Raw genomic sequence first — 18,092 nt, 5'->3', positions numbered from 1 at the left:
AACAAGATAATTAATTAAAACATAAAAAATCAAACAATATATAAGATAAAAAAAAAGTGGATAATTTGAAAAATTAAACAAGAAATATGTAAGATTTTGTTTTTTTTACTTTTTATATTTATTAAAACATCTTACTTTTTTATCAATCAAAATACTTTACATTTATTGGATTAATGTTTCTTTAATTGAAATGAGTAAATGAACTTGAATTAGTGCTAGTTTCTTTAAAAATAAATTTTGATTTTAAAAGACAAAAGTTTTATAAAAAATAATTATTGTCTTTTAATTTTTTAAACAAAAAGACCTATATATATATATTATTATTTTTTTCATATTTTCCTCAATTCCATTTTGGATACAAAAAAACAAAGAATTGAAAATCGATTCAAGGCTGGTTTCCAATACACAGATCGAAGCAAAAAGGGGATACTGATCTCTTCTCTCTCTCTCACACACACACATGTCTTCTCGTTTTCAATCACTTGTCTTGTGAAACCCTAGCTTTTTTGGTTCGTTAAATGGAATGCCGCAATCATGGATTTTTGATGGTTCAAACGTAGTTCTGCAGCCCTAAAATTGGACGAATTTCTTCCAGGTAACTGTTTGGAAAACTTAATCATTTAGTGATCCATTCTATGGTTGATTCACGTCGACGTGTAATCGTTGTGAGATGAGAATGGTTGACATTAAATGAAAACGGGTTGACTTGGTTCTTTAAAAATTAGCGTTATTTGTCCGCAACTAATAGGGATATTAATATAGTTCTGTGTTTCATTACTCATACGTGTAGATTTAGTGTTTTATTTTTTGTTTCCAGCTTAATTCGGATCGGGAACTTAATACTTATTTGTGGAAAACCGAGAAATTCACAGAGGAAGAATGTTTGGTGCGGGGAGTACTCGTAAGTTCTTACCCTGCTTATAGTTATTGTCCCTTTTCCTTTATTGCTTTTAGTTATTTGGTTGTGCGAGTGAGTGATTTTATCAGGCATATATCTAGTTTTGATGGGTTATGTTTTACATTCTTGTTCACATGTATTATGTTACTTGTAAAGCTATTGAATTCTCAATTTATTATTCACCCTGTTTTCTATTCTCTTATTAATAATGTTTCATTTGAACAGCTGCATTTGGGCAGTCATCTAGTAGCCCTTTCGGTTCACCATCAATATTTGGGCAGAATAACAATTCACCTAGCAATCCATTTGCTCCAAAACCTTTTGGTAATACAACCCCATTTGGTGCCCAGACAGGGGGATCCATTTTTGGCGGTACATCAACTGGTGTGTTTGGTTTAACTCAAGCGGCTTCTCCTTTAACTACTACACCAGCATTTGGTGCATCGCCATCCCAAGCTTTTGGGGCATCGCCATCCCAAGCTTTTGGTGCATCGCCATCCCAAGCTTTTGGATCAATGCCTGCATTTGGAGCTTCTTCCACTCCTGCGTTTGGAGCTTCATCATCGGCATCATTTGGCAGTAAGTTTATATGCCTATTATTAGAATCTTTTGATATTGTAGTTCCAAGACTTCTTGATTTTTTTTTTCCCTTTCAAATGATTGTAATCTAACTTAGGGTAGAAAAACTTGGTTTTTGCTGTGTTGGTGTTCTTCTAGTGACATTAGAGTAATAATACTACTTTGGAAAGCAAATGTTTTTCCCCAAATAAGGTTTTACATTGTTTGTATATTCTAATATGTAATCGAGTGAACTATTATTTGCTGAAAAAATCAGAAATGATCCATGTATAGTTCTTTTGTAGTGCTTTGATCTATTCATGAACAACTAATTTTCACCCTGGATATTTTAGAGCTTCCTCTATAGTGTTTGAAACCTGAATGCTATCAAATGTTGTTATACAAGCCCAATAGGATGAGAACAGTCCTTCATAGGATACAAAGTTGGAAACGGGTGCATTGTACACGACATAACACCTTTCTTTTGAGCAATTGAAATGCCAAAATGTTAGCTATAGGTAAAGTATGTACATGATCAAGTGTAGTACCTGTGTAGGTTTCAGTAGAACTTGGATTCAGTTCAAACTTTTGAGCTAGTGTTGACTGGGTCCCAAGTTCCTGTAAGAGGGGATGGAAAGATGGTTGACTGGGTGGCGGCAGGACACTGGGTTGTTAGTTTACATGGGATGGTGATAAGGTTTCAGTCCAAATCCCTTAAGATCTCCTCTTTTCAATGTCAGAGTGGTCTTAATATGACTGGAAGGTTACATCCATTTTGTTCTAGGTGTTATTGTCCTAATCCAAAACTTAATAAAAAGAATCCTAATCCGGATCAATTAGGAATTAAATCATTCAAATAATACTTAAACTTATGTTTTATCCAAAATAATTACTGAGTTTATCTATCTCTAATAATTATTTATATATCTAACATAGTAGCACTTGTAATCCTTTCGAAAAGGTGAATAGTCGAGATAAATGTGTTTGGTTGATTTTGGGTCAAGTTTGCTATGATGTGCTAATAAATCAAATCTTCCTAATTGGATTTGTAGGAATAATTGGCCAATTCTACTGTTGGATTAACTTTACAAACTTTAATCACTTGGGTTAATCTATTAAGTTTGAGGTCCTTTTAAATAATGTCCTTACTGTAATAGCTAAATATTGTGTATCTTCTGAAAGTAGTCATGTCTAAATGGGTTGGTTTTATATTCAATTTACTTCCAGTATCTCCGTGATGCTTCTTAACTTTTGTTTTTATACTTTAGGTCCATCCCTTACAACTTAGCTAACAATATTTGGATTATAGGTTCTTCTGTCTTTGGGCAGACTCCTGCTTTCAGTGGATTTGGCTCAAGTAACAACACACAAGCAAATCCTTTTGGAGGCGCATTCCAACAGTCACAACCAGCATTTGGGAGCAGTCTTTTCGGATCAACTACACCTTTTGGAGCGCCAAGTCGACCTGCCTTTGGCACTTCCAGCAGTCCTGCTTTTGGTGCCACAAGCACCCCTGCCTTTGGTTCCACATCAACCCCAGCTTTTGGTAGCACAGCAACTGGATTTGGCGCCTCAACTACCCCTGTCTTTGGATCTGGAGGAGCATTCGGCCAAACAAACACCCCAGCCTTTGGGGCATCGAGTACTCCATCATTTGCTGCTGCATCTACTCCAGCTTTTGGTGCCTCCAGCACCCCTGCTTTTGGTGTTTCAAGTGCTCCATCCTTTAGCTTTGGGTCCAGTCCAGCATTTAGCCAATCAACTGCATTTGGAGGCAGCAGCTCATTTGGCACTTCAACAACACCTTTTGGAGCTCAAAGTTCTCCATTTGGTAAGTTAATATTAGCCTTCTTGGATTCTGGACTAAAACAAATTGTATGCATATGGAGGGTTGGTTTGATATGGATTATTTGGATTTATTTAAAATAAACTACACTCACATCATCCATCATTTCTATTAAATCAATCAAATCATCAACTAAACTACCAAATTATTTGTATTTTTTACGACATTTAAAATATCAAATACAAAGGATATTTCGTTTAACTCAAATAAACCCAAATGAGTGGGTTTACAAATAAACCACTCACATCATCAATCACTTTGTTTTACCTCCCAGTAGAATTACTCCTAGTAGAATTATGTATAAATCTTGAACATAAAAGAACAAAAGAATTATATTGAGATGAGTAGTGAATAATTAAGGAAGGAGATAAAACCCTAACTGCTAGGGTGAATACAATAGGGATGATGGAAAGAAAATCTAACAAGAATTTTCAACTAAATCATTTCATAACTATTCTTAACAACTAACGGTTCTATTTATACTACTACATTATAATTGCCACTTTATTCCCGCCACTATATTTTACCCTAATATCCTTTTCCCTTGTATCATTACCCTCTCCTTCAATTCGTTCGTCCGCGAACGACAATAGAGGAAAGTTCTGCTGAAAGTCCCAAGCATCTGGTGGCTCTTCGAACCATATAAATTGCTCAAATTGTTTCCATAAACTATCGGGTGGTTCTTCAAACCATACAAATTGTCCCACAAGATTTATCGATTGTAGCCCATAAGAACAATTACAAAACTCTGCATCAGATGGTTCTTCAAACCATAATAAGTACTTGCATCTCATCCATGTTTTATGCCATAAAATTTTCTGAAAGCAAGACCTAACTTATCTGGTTTCTTGAACCACAAAAACTGGACGCAATTTGAACTTGGCACTAAATATGCTTGAGAAATTGGATCAAAAGCCAACATCCTATCTTCAAGGCCCAAAACATCTTCAAACATTTCTTCAATTTCAGCTTCTCCCAAGTCACCCGATAATGATCATCCTTTTTAACGAGGGTTTCCTTTGTCTTCTCTCGGTCATTGTACACTAGGGAGACTTGCAAATGAATAAACGAAGAACATAAATTATCATAAATTTCTTCATCAAAATTGAGATTATCGTGTTTTGTATCATTAGCACGTGGACTCTCCATTTCTTTTTCATAACAAAATTCGTCGAGAGGAGGTGCATCTTTCACTTTAGAACAATCGTCATCAAAAGGAGTTTCATCTTTGTTAGGAGCCGGCTGTATGAATGGGGAAGGCGTCGATTGTCCCACATCTACAAGTTGATAGTAATCTTCCACTAACTCATCGGATTCGAAGATCAATTTTTGATGATCATTTTTCCACTTTTGCCTTGTTATTTCTTCATCAGCCTTTTGTTTCCGCCTTTTTATTTCGTCAGCGATCTTCCATGATTTTAACAAGTCGGTTATTTGTCGACACTGTTCCGCGATTAACTCCCAAGGTTCTGGATGCACTTTCTTTTGTATATGTCGGAGATCGTCCCTTGCACATGACCCAAACTCACGTCGCAATAGTTGTTTCAGCTCTTTTCACGTCAATTGCTGAGAGTTTTCATGACCACATGTTCCCTAAGTCATCGTAATGCATTTTCCCTCATGTGAGTTGTCGCAAGATGCACCTCGTCTTCTTCAAGTATATTGTTAACCTGAAAAAATCTTTCTGCCTCATAAATCCAGTCTTCGACATCTTCAACATTTTCTCCAAAGAATTTGGGAAAAATCATTTTCAAATCAACCACACCCTAATTTCAATACACCTTTTTCTGAAAGTAACAAAATATTAAATAAAGTTACGGACGCAAGAATTGTAAGGAGCAGGTACTGAGCACTGAACAACTACAGCAGTAAGATGGTATGGAGCTGGTCCTTCTGATACCTTCTGTTCTCTTTTAATTGTTCAATCAGATTTTCTCTCTTTAATTACTTCCCCACGATTGGAACAGAATACACAAATTCTTAGTGATGATTTAATACCTTCAAACAATAGGCCTGTACTGGAATCATTTTCCTTCGTCTTCAGCCTTCGATGAACAAATCAAAATCAGTCTTCTATCCATCGCGAAATCGAAAACCGCCGGAGCTATCACAGTCGTAATGGAGATTTACGGTTTGTATCATTACTTATCTCTACAATCTTAATTTTGTTGCCACAGTTTCAAGATCGGAAGTTCAAGTCGCCCCGAACAGAACAAAGTTAATACCAGATATTTTAAATCGGACGATTCCTTCTGCAAACGTCGTCTTCACTTCTTCTTTTGCTCTGACTATGCCGGCAACTCCACACCACACGTAGTCTGACTAGCTTTCCTGCCTTCTAATGAACTTCTTCGATCTTTCTTCACCTGAGTTCAACTTCTCAAGCAAGTACGATCCATGACAATAATGATCCAATTCTCCAGTTTCAATACACAATAATCTCCTTTAACTCTTGCCGATTCACTTGTGAACTGTTTCAATGCAGCGACTAAGGAAATTGAATCACATCCAAGTCTGCTTCAGCTATATACCTCATAGTGCACGCCATTTTGCCAAGAACGAGCTCTGATACCACTGTTATACCTCTGAGTAGAATTACTCCTAGTAGAATTAGGTATAAATCTTGAACATAAAAGAACAAAATAATTATATTGAGATGAGTAGTGAAGAATTAAGGAAGGAGATAAAACCATAACTGCTAGGGCAAATACAATAGGGATGAGGGAAAGAAATTCTAACAAGAATTTTCAACTAAATCATTTCATAACTATTCTTAACAACTAACTGTTCTATTTATATTACTACATTATATCTGCCACTTTATTCCCGCCACTATATTTAACCCTAATATCCTTTTGCCTTGTATCACACTTCTATTAAATCAATCAAATCATCAACTAAAATATCAAAATATTAAATATAGAGGATATTTTTGGTATTTTAACCCAAATAATCTACTTTTCCATCAAACAAGTTTTGTTTTTTTCCTTATTAACCCTACATCAAACTAGCTCTCGTTAGTTTGTTGTTCCAGTCCTTTGACATGTGTTCGTGGTTCTGCTAGAGGAACTTAGGGCATGGTAGCCTTTTGTTGGATTGCTTCCTCTCTGGATCTTTGGTCTGTGTTTTTTGTGTTCATGGTTTCTTTATTGTTTTGCTTGTTGTCATTCCGGATTTGCCTTTCTTCTTTGCCGTCTTTCTCAAATGACCTTTTCTTTTGTTATTTTTGATGACCTTTAATAAATAAAAATAAAAGCTCTTTGACACGTGTTATATAATTATGATCTTTTTTTAGGTGCTCAAGCTACAACTCCAACATTTGGAAGCACACCTTTTGGGCAACCTGGCTTTGGGGGTCAAACTCAACGGGGAGGAACCAGAGTAGCTCCTTATGCAGCTACAACTGAGACAGACTCTGGTACAACACCTCCTGGGAAGCTGGAGTCTATTTCTGCCATGCCAGTTTACAAAGACAAAAGCCATGACGAATTGAGATGGGAGGATTATCAGTTGGGTGATAAAGGTATGTATTTCTGGGTTCATATCTTTAAAATCTGTAAATTCATATTTTTCTACTTGAAACGTTTCAAGATGCTGGTTTGTTCCAGGTGGACCTTCGCCAGCTAGCCAGTCAGCATCAAGTTCTGTTCCTTTTGGTGGTACCGCTCAACAGACGAACCCTTTTGCTTCTGCATCTCCGTTTGGTCAAGCATCCGCGAGCCCTTTTACATCAACCACAGCTTCCAATCCATTTGCTCCTAAGACACCTGGTTTTGGTTCTGCATTTGGATCTTCATCCACTCCGTCGTTTGGTTCTTCGCCCTTTGCTTCGTCGTCAAATGCAAACCCTTTTGGAACAACCTCAGCACCAGCACCAACTCCTTCCATATTCGGTGGTTCAGTTTCAGCATTTGGAGCCAGCACTTCACCCTCTCTTTTTGGATCGACTAGCTCTCTTGGTTTTGGATCATCGCCATCAGCATCTATCTTTGGCTCAGGACCTAGTTCTTCATCATCTGCAGCTTTTGGTACAGGTTTTAGTTTTGCCAACACACAGTCATCACCACTTTTCCAGTCATCGGCTCCTTCTCTTGGTCAGACGTCCGTGTTTGGACAATCAGGCCCTTCTTTTGGACAAAGTTCTGCACCAGCCTTTGGTCAGACAAGTTTATTTAGTGCTCCATCCACTGGTTTTGGTGGGAATTTGTTCTCCAACACTCCTTCGCTATCCAACAATCTCTTCAGTCAATCAACTGTAAGTGGCTGACCTTGTGGACTTTGCATTTTGATTTCAGTTGAACTTTTGTAATTCTATATGGATTTGATCACATTGCTTTATAGACATAGGACATTTATTATATAACGAAAGTTTCATGGTGCATCTAATTTCTTAATGAAACATTGGTAATCTTTTGTGCATTTCTGCATAATGTGTCATGAGTAACCAGAGGTACATGTGAAGACCTACGACTAGAGGTAGATGATCAAACCCTAGCAGCTGTAATAACAACCTCCATGCCAACTGCCTAGTAGGATAACAGTTAGATTTATTTCTTCTTAATTGTTAGTGACCTGGCAGTATGTCGTTATGCCATGTCTTATATAGGAGGAGAAGACCTCAATTTAGAGTTATGATTAGAATGATGTAGTCTCTATCCTCTTGACCTATATTTGAACTAAGTCTTTCGTTTGTTCTCTTGGTCTCATCTCTTATATATATATATATATATATATCATATTATAATACTTGTTAAACATTGTAGAGTATATTTAATACATTGATAACTGCTACCATGATGCTAACAAGTATTATGTACTATTGTGTTGCTTGTCCACTTTTCTTTTGAGAACGACTTACGTCATTATATATAAATCTCTAAGGGAGAAAAAGTGGTAAAGAGCAAAACAGACATTTGCTTCTACGATAGTGAAATAAAAATGAAAACTGAATCAACCATACCAATGACATACAATTTCTCACAAGGGTACAAGTGAATTAAAACCTTATTTAGAAGAATACCTTGACATCGGTCTCTAGCTTTGGTGATTAGATTGACATTAAATGTCGCATTCTTGACAAAGAATCCAATTGTTGAAGGTATTGGCGATCCTTCTCCAATTGTTCTGATGTCATTCCAAATCTCGTTCTCTACTCTTTTGACTTGGGAGTAGTGTCTCACCTTTCTTTTCCTCCATACCTCACAGATAGTAGCTCCAAGTAATTTGTCCTTCTCTTCTCAATCATGAAATCTCTGATTGCAAACCAGCTATTGGGGAAGGTTGAAACTGTCATGCATTTAGCAAACGTCTTCCAAATCTGAGAGATAAGAGGACAAGTGCCATAAAGGTGCTCAAGAGACAGCCTCTCTTGAGCATATGGGGCAATTGGCCTCTGTGATGTATAGGAACTTAGCAACCATGGGGCAATTGACCTCTGTGATGTATAGGAACTTAGCAACCATGTCTTTCGTCCTGAGCCTGCCTCCTAATGCAAGCCAAATAATGAACTGGTGTCTCAATATGATTTTAATTGACCAAACCACTCTCCACAAATTAATATTTGGGTTTTTCTCTCTAATCTCATTCCAGGCAATGCTTGCATTGAACTTTCCTGCTTCTTCGGCTTTCCAAATTCATCTGTCCTCTTTATTGTCAATGATGGCCATAGCTTCAAGCTTTGCTAAGATCCTGATCCCCTTACACGTCTTACGGAGGATATCATGACGGTTCGCCGTCACGAACCTCTCTGACACTCAAACGCTTGTCCCTGTGTCTTATCCCATCATTCTGAAATTCAGGCTGGAGAATGATCGAAGTGTTCTCGAACCATGAGTTGAGCCAAAAAAGATTGTTCTTACTATCTCCAACCTTAAAGTCAATCATATAGTGAGCAATCTCTCGTTCAAATGACTTTTTTGAGGGACCACAACATCTCATCCTTGATTGGGTTTGTCGAGGCTCTAAAATCATTCTTCATGAACCTTGAGTGAATCCACTTGATCTACAATGCATCATGCTTCTCCAAAATGGCCCAAAGTTGCTGAATGAGAAGTGTTTTGTTCGATTCTTGAAGGCTTTTAATTTTGATTCGCTTTGGCTTTCTTGCCACCTCTGCCACAATTCTCCAAAATAGAGTCTCTTTTGATCGTATCAAGTATTTCAGGAGCTTGCCTTCTTGAATGTCCATTATTCCATTGATCAATCACTTTGTTTCATTGTCAACACCACCATAGAACGCTCGACTTTTTTCATTGTTGACATGAAAACCAGAAAACAGGGTTCGTGCCTCATTAATGACACTTATTGAGCCCACATCAGCGTGTTCCACCACCAACAGATTATCTACAAAACAAACATTTGTAATCCCTCTCTACAAAACAAACATTTGTAATCCCTCTCTCTCTGCAATATGGATGGTAGATGTATTGATGATTTCTTAGCAGTATGCAATAAAAAATCTCCATGATGAGGACAAAAATATAAGAAAAGAGAGGATTCCCTTGTCTTACGTCAAACTCGTCCTTGAAGAACTCATCTTGGACACCATTTAAGCTAACGAAGTAAGTGGTAGTGGCACATTGCATAATTCAATCAATAAAGGTAATAGGAAAGTAAGAACCAATAAGGAATTCACGAATGGTGTCCCATCTACTGGAATCAAAAGCCTTTTTAAGATCAATTTTAAAAACAACCATAGGAGTGATAAATTTTCTATCACATCTCTTGAGAATATCATGCATAAGTAAGATGTTATGTAAAATCAATCTCTCAGGAATGAAAACAAAATGACCATGACTAACAAGTTTAAAGATTATTGGTTTGAGTCTATCTGAAATGATTTTATAAATAACATTACAACCCGAGAGATATGTCTGTAGTCTTGTATTCGCTCAGGTGTGAATCCTTTTGGGATCAGTGTTAATACATACACGTTCCATTGTTTGAGCAACTTGTTCTAAAATAAACTCTTTTGACTCCTTCACTGACATCTTTACTAAGGTGTGAATCCTTTTGGGATCAGTGTTAAGGCATACCCATTCCATTGTTTGAGCATCTTATTGTTCTAAAAAAAACTCTTTTGATTCCTTCACTGACATTTTTACCAACTGTATTCCTGTTCTCTTTGAAGAAAGTAACATTTTTTTTGTCCATCGGTCCCTGACTCTTGTCCCCGTTCATTGCAAAGACCACTTCCTTATTTCCTGATCGATGACGACGTGGATCATTTTATAACTGTCATGCTCTGAAACTCTCTGTTGAACAATCTCGTGGTGAAGAAGCTGAAGGTTGCCATTCGGTGGTTTCTCGTACCAATCATATCGCGATTGAATTCAATAGCCTCCTTGTAGATCTCTTTTTGCCTGTGAATGTACTTCCCTTGCATTTTTTAATATGATGACTTTGTTTCTGAGATTTCATGAAGGACATTTCTTGTTGATGAACATGTTTTTATCCCCGAGAGAGAGCTAAATTTGTCTACAGCCTTTTGTTTTGGCACACAAATCCCTGATTTTACTAATCGCTTATTTTTCAAGTGATTGGAGCTGTCCGTTCACTCAAGATTCCTCTATGAAGTTCTTCAATTTTTTTTTGGCCTTTTCAACTCTCTTGGAGATGTTACTGAACCTTTTCTTTTCCATTTTCTGAAGTTCTTTTTGGAGGATTCTCATTTTTTTGCAACCACATTTTCAAACTGACCCGAAGCTGCTTTATGAGACCATTAGAGTTACTTTCATAAACAAACATATCAGAGAACCTGTTGGAAGCTGCCTTGCATTTGGCTTCAATCATAATCACTTGCTAATCATAGTACTTCCTCGTAACACTCACTGTCTTAGAATTCCAATCGACCCAAATTCTGCCTATTGTGATGTCTGAATTATGCATGAACTCCCAAATACTCTCGAAACATTGTGCTGCCACAGTGCCTGTTTTCTGAAGATTGACTTTCATTTCCAAAATACCCAAGATACTTATATATATTTTTTTAAAATTATTTTATTTCTTTCCTTGCCTTTCATAGTGTCATTCAACCCTTTAATGTTCCAAGATTGAATGATCATTGGTTAACCTGCCACGAAGTTTTCGCACTATCCTCACCTAGACTTGATTTCTCTTGTCCCTCTTCTGTTTTCTTTTCTCATTTTTTCTTGGCTTTTGACTCTGAGACCAAACTGAGTTCTGGTGAGCTTTTCATAAGTGTCTGACAGTTAAGAGTGCATCGTGACTGTTTCTTTTGAAGTGTCAACCTGGGTGCTGTTTTCGGGTCAATCGTAGCTACATATGCCTTCTTATTTGCTTTAGGAATACTAACATTCATATTTTTTGTAACTTATACTGTGCTGTCAATTTGGATGTTGGGAGTTTCTGTTTGGGCTGCTGGACTACTGACAATGGGACTGCTGTTATGGTGTTTATCTGATTCACCATAGAGTTCGTGCATTTCTCATCCGTGTGTCCGAGCTGGTAGCATGTGCTACATCTGTCTGGTCTCCAAGAATATTCAACTTTGACCGGAATTCTTTCCCGGGCCTATCCTTTAAAGCCATTTGTCTAGGGAGAACATTTCTCGGGTGGATCTCAAAGCTGACCTGGCAAAGTTGTCTCGTTCCAGATTTTTTGTAATTGGATCCAGAATTAATGGCTTCCTAATAAGACTATGTGACTCAAAGCTGGGGCATCGATCATGTAAGGGGTATGTTTTTTAACATGACCCAAATTTGAGCAGTTTGCGGAGGAGAGGAGTCTTCCTATCAGCAAGTTAATGCTTGTTCACTTTTTAGGCCTTGTTTGGTGAATGATTATCCTAATAACCCCTTATCTCATTAATCACTTCATCATTCAAATTATCAACCAAAATAACAAATTACCATACTTTACTTTTTTTTTATAACTTTTTACATATTAAATACAAAGAATATTTTAGGAGTTTAATTCAAATAACCCCAAACAATCCACTTTTTCATTGAACATGTTTTCTTCTGAAAAATCTGATTATTTTTTATTAAAAAACAACTGCATCAACAAGCTCTTAATATTGTTATCTGCACTTTTGGTTCATTAGTTATGTTCTTTATATGGTCATTTTGGAGGTAATTTATTTTCATGCTTTCAAATTGCACTTCTCTGACATCTTATGACAAGTTTTTGTATAATAAACATTTGTTGATTTATTTTTCCTCTACTTTCTTGGTCATCTGTTAATTTTGTGCGATCTAGACAATGTTACAGAAAAGACTGTTTTGTCTTGATTAGCACCTGGTTATTGACAATTCTTAAATGTATTTGCTGCCTCTACAGCCCTCACTTTCAACTCCTGTTCAACCTGCACAGTCTTCATTTGGGTTTGGCACTTTTGGACAGTCACAACCAGGTAACCTAACTGGGTATTACCATCTACTTTCTTCTATGCAAATCTTTAACTTCTCTAATGAGTGACTAATGATTGTCCCTTTTCCTTGTTGCATGATTTTGGATATTAGCAACCGGTGCAACTTTATTTGGTGGTGCGGCAAATACTTTTTCACAAAATATGTTTGGACAGCCGTAAGTTATTCCAGAGGCCCTTCATCAATTTTGCATAGTTTGGACTAGTTTTCATATTTGGTCTGATTAATGGAGCTTTTATTATTTTCTTGTTTGCATGCCATCATTCTATTGATTTTATTCAATTTTGCTTTATTCACTTAATTAATTTTTAGGAATAAGTACTCAACTCCTTTTCTGACATGGGCTTTCTGCATTGCCATAACAGCTTGGCTACTCAGACACCTGCAGCTGTGCAATCAGCTCCTGTAGCAAATCCTTTTGGGACTCTTCCAGCGATGCCTCAAATGTCCATAGGACGTAATGGGAATGCACCTTCTGTTCAATATGGAATTTCCTCTTTGCCAGTAAGATCTTGTTACTTGCATATCTTTTTGGATGCACTTGAAGTCCAGAGCTAAGTTGGATTTATTTGGGCCTTGTTGATCTGGTGTTATTTAAATAACCAAGTGGTTATTTTCAAATAATAATGTTTGACTTATGTTCTAGAAAATCAAGTTATTTGGGTAAAAAGATATTAGGAGTATAAATATATGATAAAAAAATATTAAAATAAATAAATAGAAGGTGTTTTGCTTGATGATTGAATGATGTGATTGACGAGTAGATTGTTGATTGGATAGTGGCTTATTTGCAATTCAGCTCAACTAACCCATGTCAAACTATTCCTAAATATAGTTTATGTTAATTTGGTCAAAAAGACATTAGTGTTAAAAAAAAAATAGAGTATTTAGTATACTTTGGTTGATGTGACTGATTAGTAGAATCTTGATTGATTAGTGTGTTTTTTTTGGAAATAATCCCAACTGACCCACATCAAGCAAGACCCCTGTATGTGTATCCTTTAATTTGAATTTGTAAACAATCATGTCAAAAATGTTTATTTTTATTTTTTTGGGAATGAACTAAAGCTGTCTTCATTTAGTTTGCCATGTTCATTAATTTACTATGATTATTTCTCTTGATGGTAATTGGATTGTATTGACATTTGTGAGCAGGCTGTTGAGAAGCAAATTCCAGCGAGAATATCATCTCTATTGACTTCACGCCACCTATCTCAGAGGCGTATTAGACTTCCAGCAAGAAAATATCATCCTAAAAATGGTATTCCAAAGGTAAATAAACATTGTCCTTCTTAGCATATCCTCTTTAAGGGTTTGAGAGCAGAGAAGAGTTCTTGTGTTCAAATTGATCATGATCATGTTGTGCAGGTACCCTTTTTCAGTGATGATGAAGAAACACCCAGCACTCCTAAAGCTGATGCCCTTTTTATTCCTAGAGAGAATCCTCGGGCACTTGTTATTCGTCCAGTGGACCAGTGGCTGTCAAGGTCAACCATGGATAATTCATCCCCAATGAAGGAAGCATCTGCTCTGGTTCAGGAGAATGGTAATTTTTTCTTGCTTAAATTCTTAGCCCCTCCAAGAAATGAATTTTAGTTTTGTCTGGTTGGTCACAACATCCTATTTTATCGACTTTTATCTATGTTCATTACAATGGTGATGAAGTTTGGGATGACCACATCTATAGAATATGTCCTGCCCCACATCTTCCCATATTATTAATATATATTAGAATATCTTTGTTAATGTTATTAACATTATTGGCCTCATTTTGTAAACACTTCTTAAATATTTTACTGTATTTGAATTCAAATACAGAAACGGTTTGAAACTAAATTTGTTTATGGATATGTATCTGACTCATAAAACATTCCAAAGGGGGATTATTATTATTTTTGAAATCAAAAGACATTGTTTGTTGAGAAGTATGTTATTAAACTTTACTATTTATATATTAGTTTTGTAAGGATTTGTTTTGACCAAAATTTTTAATACTAATATAAATATTTAATTTGTTAGAACTACATATATTATAAATATTTATCTGTTAAATGTTTTAACGTGAAGAAAGTGTTATTTCTAATTCCTATAATACTATAAATGGTTCCCTGCTCCGAGGATTGCAGGGGATGATAAGGAGAAGAATGTTCCTTGAAAAAGAACTGTAGGAGGGGAAGATAAGACCATTTTCTGCTCTCATCCGCCCCAATGTCATTTCTAACTGAAGCCCTAACATTTTCTTGTTTGTTAGTTTGTTCTCTTATTTCATTTGTGGTCGAAAGTAGCAAACCTACCACACCTTTTTTTCGAGAAAAGAAAATATTTTGTTTAAACTTAGCCACAAGAATTGTTTCTGAAACACATGAACATGAAACTACTACATTGGCTACATCTACAAAGACTTTGTACTTAGCACTTTACTTATTCATTCTTCTAACTACTAACATTAGTTCATTTTCATTTTTTTAAGGATCAATATCCCATTCCTTGCTTAGTAACTCATTTTGCTCTAGATTCCACTCTTAACAATAACACATATTTTATGTTTCTTTATTCATTCTATTCTTGCTCCTAAAAATTTTCGTATCTTTTTTCTTTACAAATTCATAAATACAGGCTTCAAATGGAAGCTTATATAGATTTGAAAAGAAACATTGCCCTTAATTAAGCCTAATGTACCTTCATTTGCAAGTATACAGTTATATTAATTTTTGGATATTTCTAGGAATAATTTAGCTGAATCTCTAATGTTCAATGTTTAGGTAGGAATGCCGAGAGAGCATCTACTTTGAATGGATCAGCAACAGAATACAAAGATAGTAAGTTTTTTTTTTTCCAACTTTTTCTTTATAGAAACTCTTACGACGTGTGATACTAAAATGCTTTAAATTTCTTTCTGGATTTCGCAGAAGAACATTCCACTGCAAACGGGAAATCATCTCCAAAACCAAATGGGACCCACGAAGATAACAATCCAAACCAAAAAGAAGACTCGTCATCATACATCCCTCTCACAAGTCACAGAGCCGGGGAAGCAGCAATCGTATATGAACACGGAGCAGGCATCGAAGCAACAATGCCAAAGCTTCGCAATCCTGATTACTACACAGAACCTCGAATTCAAGAACTCGCAGCCAAGGAAAGAGCCGAGCCTGGTTTTTGTCGAAACGTGAAAAACTTTGTTGTTGGTCGCCACGGTTATGGCAGCATCAAGTTCGTGGGCGAGACAGATGTTAGGCGGTTGGATCTCGAAACCCTAATTCAGTTTAATAATCGGGAGGTGATTGTTTATTTGGATGAGAGTAAGAAACCTCCGGTTGGGCAGGGGTTGAATAAAGCGGCGGAGGTCACGCTTTTGAATATAAAATGTTTTGATAAGAAAACGGGACAACAGATTGTGGATGGAACTAGGGTTGAGAGGTATAAGGAGATGTTGAAGAAGAAGGCGGATGATCAAGGGGCAGAGTTTGTTTCATATGATGCAGTTAAAGGGGAGTGGAAATTTAGGGTTAATCATTTTAGTAGGTATGGTTTATAATTTTGTTTTGTCCTTTTTTAAAGATTATTTTGTTGTGTTCATATTGAATATATGAAAATTTGGAATAAGACTGATCGGTGTTTCGGTGTGTTGTGAGAATTATGTTTTTTATGGGACTGGGTGGGTTATTGCTTTACATTGTTTGTTGTATAATAAGATGGATCAAGCATACTGAATTTGTAAGCATATGGTTTTGTTTTATTGCAGATTTTTGTTTTTGGGTCTGATGGTTGGTTTGTTTACGTTTATTTGGATTAGATTAGAATGGTTTGGTTCTCTCTTGAGCGAATAAGTGGTAGATGGGAATATCTTTTGGAAAATATTTTAACTATTTTTTTTTTTTTTTTTGTATTGAAGTTCTTAGTTTTTTTTTCCCTACATTTTAGGGTTATTGACCAGTTGGAGATGGGGTAAATAATTGTTTCACTTTGTCGGTTTGTTTCTTTGTAACTATTTTTTTTATACGAGGAATGATAGGGAGAGTGAGTCTGAAATCGCGACTCGCACGACGAAGGGATCTCGTTGTTATACAAAAGAGACATCGCCGACTAAGGGTCCCCTTTGTATAACAGACAGGCTTAGTCCCCTTTGTATAACAGACAGGTTTCTTTTGTATAACATGTAATAAAAAGAGACTTCGCCGACTAAGGGTCCCCTTTGTATAACAGGCAGGTTTCTTTTTTATAACAGAGTCCCGAGCAGTGAAATGTATCCTTTCTCTTTTCATATTTATCACTTTTAGCTATTCAATTTTAATATTTTTGTCATATTTGATGTCTTATAGATAAGACTTAATATAATTATTTCTAGATCCTTCCATTTTTCACCAAATTATTGGTGAAAGTAAGAAGCAACATGCTTGAGAGTAACGGAAAAGACGAAATAATGATCTGATTGGGAAGAAGTCTAGAAATGCATATATCGAATATAGAGGAATGGGGTTTATGTTCAAATATATGCCAGGATTCTAAACCTAATTCAAGTCTTCTAAATCCCTCTATAAGTTGTAATTCTGTTTATAATTCAAGTTTTTCATTTAGATTGATTTTTGTGCATTATTGTTCTCGGTTATTCATTCTCTTTGTGATACTTCTAATTGATTGTATCAGCATAAATCTTAATAATATAATTATAACTAACAGTCAAAACAGAATTGAACAAAAGAAACGCCTAAATCTAAGACCATCTCCAACCGGACACATTCACATTGGGATAATGAGTTTTCAGCTCTAACGCATCACCAAATGAAAACCCAAAATACGTAGTTCAGAATTTTTTTTCTCAAAAAAAACAAAAAAAAACATATATGCGTTGCTACTGTTCACAAACTAATAATTTAATTAAGTTTTAAAAAGGCTCTTGAAGTTTAAAAAAGTTTTGATTTAGATATTTAACTTTTTTATATAATTTATTTCAATCTTTAATTTAGTACTTTAACTTTTAATTTAAGTGAATTTTTATATTCAGTTTTTTATATAATTTTTTTATATATTTAATTTTTTTTTATCCCATATATTTTTATTAATATTTTTTACATCATAAATTTATAATAATAAACAATATTGATAAAAAAAAACTAAAAATAACAATAATTAAAAATACATTTTCTATTCTACTTAAAAATAAAAATTATATTTCTTATAATAATTAAAAATACATTTCTTCCCATACTTAAAAATAAAAATTACATTTAATAAAATATGGCAAATTAAAAACACTTCCTCCAAAATATATATATATATATATATATATATATATATATATATATATATATATATATATATATATATATATATATATAATAATAATAATAATAATAATAATAATAATGTTTATTTTTAAAGTGTCTAGATTGTCGGGTCA

At 35.3% G+C, this 18,092-nt stretch overlaps 1 protein-coding gene across 1 annotated transcript; it reads left to right on the top strand.

Annotated features, from left to right (window-relative positions):
• The first annotated feature begins 398 nt into the window (after positions 1 to 398).
• On the top strand, positions 399 to 16,456 carry LOC124919498 (nuclear pore complex protein NUP98A-like). The gene is made up of 13 exons (XM_047459743.1): positions 399 to 595; positions 818 to 901; positions 1,124 to 1,477; positions 2,766 to 3,287; positions 6,598 to 6,825; positions 6,911 to 7,557; positions 12,603 to 12,675; positions 12,785 to 12,848; positions 13,057 to 13,195; positions 13,847 to 13,963; positions 14,060 to 14,237; positions 15,454 to 15,510; positions 15,601 to 16,456. The coding sequence occupies exons 2-13, from the start codon at positions 880 to 882 to the stop codon at positions 16,227 to 16,229; spliced, it is 3,030 nt and encodes a 1,009-aa protein (XP_047315699.1). The 5' UTR covers positions 399 to 595; positions 818 to 879; the 3' UTR covers positions 16,230 to 16,456.
• Positions 16,457 to 18,092: the final 1,636 nt, after the last annotated feature.

Source organism: Impatiens glandulifera, chromosome 1 (assembly GCF_907164915.1).
Source record: "Impatiens glandulifera chromosome 1, dImpGla2.1, whole genome shotgun sequence".
Classification (NCBI taxonomy): Eukaryota; Viridiplantae; Streptophyta; class Magnoliopsida; order Ericales; family Balsaminaceae; genus Impatiens; species Impatiens glandulifera.
Note: the sequence above shows the minus strand (reverse complement) of the source record. Positions and strands in the feature narration are given on the sequence as shown.